The 6,233-nt window shown below is 41.3% G+C and overlaps 1 protein-coding gene across 1 annotated transcript; it reads left to right on the top strand.

Annotated features, from left to right (window-relative positions):
- Positions 1–1,518: 1,518 nt before the first annotated feature.
- Positions 1,519–2,464, top strand: LOC102748370 (olfactory receptor 7A5-like; the record flags this gene model as incomplete). The annotated part of the gene is made up of 1 exon (XM_031033347.2): positions 1,519–2,464. A coding segment is annotated over one exon (946 nt), but the record flags the coding sequence as incomplete, so codon positions are not given.
- Between the last annotated feature and the right edge of the window lie 3,769 nt (positions 2,465–6,233).

Below are 6,233 nucleotides of genomic sequence, written 5' to 3'. Positions count from 1 at the left end.
AGAGACAGAGAGCATGAGAGGGAGGAGGGTCAGAGGGAGAAGCAGACTCCCCGCTGAGCAAGGAGCCCGATGTGGGACTCGATCTCGGGACTCCAGGATCATGACCTGAGCCGAAGGCAGTCGCCCAACCAACTGAGCCACCCAGGCGCCCCTGTTTGCTTTATTATTGTGGCTAGAGGCGAGAATAGTGATTTTTCAACCAATAAATGAACAAATGAAAAGCAGAATGGTGAAGGGGAGTGGGAGATATGGCTTCCAGTTAAGGAATGAATGAGTCACAGGAATAAAAGGCACAGCCTAGGGAATATAGTCAGTGATATTATATGACGTTGTGTGGTGACAGATGGAAGCTCCACAGGTGTAATGTTTAAACTTGCTGAATCACTGTATTGTACACCCCAAACTGATGTAACATTGTGAGTCAACCACACTCAAATTTTTTTAAAAATTAATTTTGAAAAAAGCAAGTCTTTTCTGAGAGCCTTTGCAGGGTTGTTCCCTCTGATGGGCACACACTTCCTCAGATAACCTTGTGTCTCCTTCTGTCTCTTCCTGAGGCCTCTGTGTAAATGTGTGCTGGTTTCACTCATATGTGGAATATAAGAAACAGCACATTGGGGCGCCTGGGTGGCTCAGATGGTTAAGCGTCTGCCTTCAGCTCAGGTCATGATCCCAGGGTCCTGGGATCGAGTCCCGCATCGGGCTCTCTGCTCCTTGGGAGCCTGCTTCTCCCTCTGCCTCTCTCTCTCTCTCTGTCTCTCATGAATAAATAAATAAAAAATCTAAAAAAAAAAAAAAAAAAAGAAACAGCGCATTGGATCATCGGGGAAGGGAGGGAAACCTGAATGGGAAGTCGTCAGAAAGGGAGAAAAACCATGAGAGACTCTTGACTCTAGGAAACAAACTTAGGGTTGCTGGAGGGGAGGTGGGTGGGGGGATGGGGTAATTAGTGATGGGTATTAAGGAGGGCATGTGTTGTGATGAGCACTGGGTGTTATACGCAACTGATAAATTATTGAACAGTACATCTGAAACTAAGAAGTTGGCTAATTGAATTTAAATAAAAAAATGTGTGCTGGCCTACCCAAGCAACCAGTAAAAAATAACACCTCCATGCACTCTTTCCATTTACTGGCTTTTTCTTCATAGCACAGGTCACCTTCTGATATTCTATCTGATCTTTTATCTGCTTATCTTCTCTCTCACTAAACTGTGCAGACTTGTTTCCTGACACCTATATTCTTTGCCTGCAGGTTAGTCAGTACTCAAGTTTATTCCTCGAACGTGTGACAGAATTTCTCATTAAAAGTATAGAATACATGAGTGCTTGGGGGAAAGGCCATGTGTGGGATGCCCATTCCTATTCAGAGCTGGGATGGGGGTTCCTGACAGGGGACAATTTCTATAGAAAACTATGGATATTGACTTTGTGAATGTAAAATAAAAATAGAATTTCAATGATACTTGTAATATTCATTATTGAGAAAATTAGTCATGTTATTTTTTGTTTCCTGGTAGTCACCTCCACCATGTTGAACCAGGAAATGATTCAGGAATTGCAGAGTTTCTTCTTCTGGGATTATCAGAGAAACCAGAATTGCAGCCAGTCATTTTTGGGCTTTTCCTCTCCATGTACCTGATCACTGTGTTTGGAAACCTGCTCATCATCCTGGCCATCAGCTCAGACTCCCATCTCCACACCCCCATGTACTTCTTCCTCTCCAACCTGTCCTTTGTAGACATCTGCTTCACCTCCACCACAGTCCCCAAGATGCTGTGGAACATCCAGACTCAGAGCAAAGTCATAACCTATGCAGGCTGCCTCACGCAGATGTACTTTTTCATACTCTTTGCTGGATTCGATGACTTTCTCCTGACTGTAATGGCCTATGATAGGTTTGTGGCCATCTGTCACCCCCTGCACTACACGGTTATCATGAAACCTTCCTACGGTGTACTGCTCGTTCTGGTGGTCTGGGTGATGAGTGTCCTGAATTCCTTATTAGAAAGCTTGACAGTGTTGCGGCTGTCCTTTTGTACAGAGGTGGAAATCTCCCACTTTTTCTGTGAGATCAATCAGGTGGTCCAACTTGCCTGTTCTGACACCTTTCTTAATACCATGGTGATGTATTTTGCAACTGTGCTGCTGGGTGGTGGTCCCCTCGCTGGGATCCTTTACTCTTATTCTAAGATTGTTTCCTCCATACTTGGGATCTCATTAGCTCAGGGCAAGTACAAAGCGTTTTCCACCTGTGCATCTCACCTCTCAGTTGTCTCCTTATTTTATTGTACAATCCTGGGAGTGTACCTTAGCTCTGCTGCTCCCCAGAGCTCCCACTCAGGTGCAGTAGCTTCGGTGATGTACACGGTGGTCACACCCATGCTGAACCCCTTCATCTACAGCCTGAGGAACAGAGACATAAAGAGAGCTCTGAAAAGAATCACTGGGGTTCCAGTGATGTGAGGGCCCATCATCCTGGGGCTGAAGAAGGGTCCACGATTGCAGGCTCACAGCCTCAGAGCCAGGAACTGCTATTTTTCGATCTGACTACGAAAGTGGATTCTGCACCATCTATTTATTTCCTGGAATTTCCAATTGTTTGAATTCAACTTTTCCACACATTTAAGTAACTCACTTTTTAACCTTCTGTTCTATCTGATGTAGACAGTATTCCACTTTGTCCGTTTTCATATGTTCCAATGTTTTCTCCAAACTTCAATTACAAGTGACTGGAAATTTCTGTATCTTACATGGGGCAAGTTCAGTTTCTTCAAACTAATTTCATTTATTTTTCTTTCCAGCAACAGAAGATATACTACAATTTTTATTTATTTTTATTTTTTATTTTTTTTAAATTTTATTTTATTATGTTATGTTAGTCACCATACAATACATCATCAGTTTTTGATGTAGTGTTCCATGATCCATTGTTTTTGTATAACACCCAGTGCTCCATGCAGTACGTGCCCTCCTTAATACCCATCACCAGGCTAATTTCATTTCAAATGACATACCATGCCAAGTAAATTTTCCCTAGATTTCCCAAAAGAATAATCATGAGCTGTATTCTTCATATGGAAGAAACTACCTTGGCCACTAAGCCCTTCACATAACTTTTTTGTAGAGGAAAATACAAAACCCCAGTTTTCACCTTGATTCTGTCAGTCTTTTTACATATCTATCCTCACTCCTCTTCCTGAGAATGTGGACTCTAACATTGTTCCCTTTAAGTCTCAGGCTACTGACAGGGATGTTCAGGCTAGGAAAGCCTGGACACTCCCCTGCACCCTTGTGCTTGTGGACATTCCCACAGACGTTTCCCGGACCCGAGCCTCTGCTGTGGCTGCACCTGCCCTTGGGTTCTTATTGTGATTGCAAGACATGCCTCATCAATGCACATCAGAGAACTCTAACAAAACCAGGTTTATTCCTCACATGTCCTGGAGGGCACAGCCAGAAAGTGCAGAGGGTCAGAGATTCAGAACAAGAGAGAGAAAGCCAGAACTGGGGGCCCTGCCTTTATTGAGGTCCATGGGCAGAGTGGCTAGTGGTTCCTAGCTTCACTCTTTATTGACCAGTTTAAAACATGAGTGAAATTCTGGCAGGGAAAGGGAAAGCAGGGTCACTACTGGTTCAGTATCGAGGTTACCCAGATCTTTCTGAAGAGATACTTCGTGGCTGGGGACAGCCTGACTGCTTATCTGGTAATTGTCACACACCTGACAATATGTTTATTCAACATGGTTGTCCTTGAAATGCATGCTTCAGAAATCAAAAGCTTCATGTCAGTCACTTTCTCTACAAATATGCTATTGTGCTTTATAACTAGTCTCCTTGTTTTATTCTATTATTCACCCAGGTGTCCAGAAAGCCTACCATAGACACTGGCAAACACTGATTAGCAAACATATATTTCCCAGTGGAGTCTACATGGAAAGACAAATTTGAATAAACAGATTGACTTGATATGTTCTTAGTGTCAGAGATGACCACAAATATGTGGATGAATTTTTGGGGGGAGTAAATACTCAGTAGTGGGATCCCTAGATCATAGAGTAGGTCTATTTTAAATTTTTAGGAACCTCCACTCTGTTTTCTGAGTGGCTGCACCAGTTTGCTTTCCTATCAATAGTACAAAAGCGTTCCCCTTTCTCCACATCCTTGCCCACATCTGTTGTTTCCTGTGCTGTAGATTTTAGTCATTCTGACAGGTCTGAGGTGATATCTCATTGTGATTTTGATTTACATTTCCCTGATGATGAATGTTGTTGAGTGTTTTTCATGTGTCTTTTGGTCATCTGGATGTCTTATATATCATTTGAAAGTATCTTCTTCCATTAAGTAGGTCGTCTTTTTGTTTTGTTGACTGTTTCTTTTGCTGTGCAGGAACTTTTTATTTTGATGTAGCCATTTGCAACATGGATGGATCTAGAAGTTATAATGCTAAGTGAAATAAGTCAAATACCATATGATTTCACTCACATGTGGGATTTAAGAAACAAAACAAAGGAAAAAAGAGGCAAACAAACAAACAAAAAAAACCAGAGGAAAACATATCTTCAATATGGAGAATAAAGTGGTGTTTGCCAGAGGGGAGGTGGGCAGGGGGATGGGTGAAATAGGTGAAGGGGTTTAAGGGTACACTTATCAAGGGGCTTATGGGTGGCTCAGTTGGTTTGGCATCTGATTCTTGGTTTCGGCTCAAGTCATGATATCAGGGTTGTGAGCTCAAGCCCCGCATCAGGCTCCTCCTAAACATGGAGTCAGCTTCAGATCCTCTCTCCCTCTGCCCCTCCCCATACTGCCCTTCTCTCAAATAAATAAATAAATAAATAAATAAACAAACAAATACAACCTTTATAAAAAAAAGAGTACACTTATCGTGATGACCAATGAGTAATCTATAGAATTCCTGAATCACTATATTGTACACCTGAAGCTAATATAACACTGTATGCTAATTATACTGGCATTAAAAAAGTAAAAATATTTAAGAACTGTGAGGGTGCAACATTTCAAGCCACCAGCTTTATTACTATCCAAAATATTTCCTTTTCATGGTGTGCATCTATTTATTGAAGCATAGATAATTGGTGTTCACAACTGAGGGGGTTTATTCTTTGAGGTGAAGGATTGCTTAGTGTCTTCTATGTTTTATCACAGAGTTATATTCCTGTTTCTACTTGAAAATTTCCACTGCTACCTGCTAATATGACTCTCTCTATCTTGTTCCACAAAATAACTCCCTTTTCCTAATATTTGTCTCAAATGCTAAGGGATGGCGATGAACAATATCGACATTAGCCATTTCATACCTCCTTCCTGCTCAGAAATCTCTTCCACCTGCATGATCAGAGGGTGCTTCACAGGAGAGCTGGATGTCCTGCTGATCATGTGGTTCAGGATCACCAGTTCTTCTGCACAAATGTGCATGTCCTTCAAACACTGCTACCCAGAAGGGAGCCCACATATAGTCACTTGTTCATAAAGTCATTGGAAGTAAACTTGAATAACAGAATGATCATGACTGCTCTCCTTAAGGTCAGATAAGCCACAAGTAAAAAGGAGCACAAGTTGTAATTGTCTAAGGTCTGTTCACTTGATTATTGTGTCAGTCAGTTCTTGCTGTATAACAGACTGTCCTTCTCAAATGGGATATCATAATACCTTTACAATCAAATGGAATTATATGCTGGGACTTGTTTCTGATCTCTCCTGGGCTTCTCATGGATCTGGAGTCAGGTGTGAATCTCTACACACTTTTTCTAAGGCTGAACCATAGTGTTATGTATGACTGTAGTGCTCTTCGGTCTCAGCAACTTTATGGGCTCTTATTACTACATTTCCAAATGTAGGCTAATCTTCTATTTATAAAAAATTGGTTTATCATGTGAATTACCTAAATTTAATTCCATTGTTCATACATCCATATTAACACTTGGCTTTCTTCCCCATTAGAAGTGCTATCTCCCATCCCTCTTAAGTGAGAGTCAGCTACCTGTGCTCCAGATCCTACCCATAGGCATGTACCATTAGGTTTGTTCCACTGAATTAAATCATTAATGTAAAATTATACACAATAACCTGCATATGTAAGCTGCATACACTTTGGCGAATTAAAGGACCTACACAAAAATGAAGAGTACATAGTTCAAGTTTCTATTTGTGTATGATTTAAGCCTATACATAAGTGTTAACTGCTTTGTTAGGTAATTACTAAAAATTTAAGCTT

Source organism: Leptonychotes weddellii, unplaced genomic scaffold (genome assembly GCF_054177405.1).
Source record: "Leptonychotes weddellii isolate Sample4059 unplaced genomic scaffold, ASM5417740v2 HiC_scaffold_1228, whole genome shotgun sequence".
NCBI classification, from domain to species: Eukaryota; Metazoa; Chordata; class Mammalia; order Carnivora; family Phocidae; genus Leptonychotes; species Leptonychotes weddellii.
The sequence above is the reverse complement of the archived record's forward strand: the minus strand, read 5'-3'. Positions and strand labels throughout refer to the sequence as shown.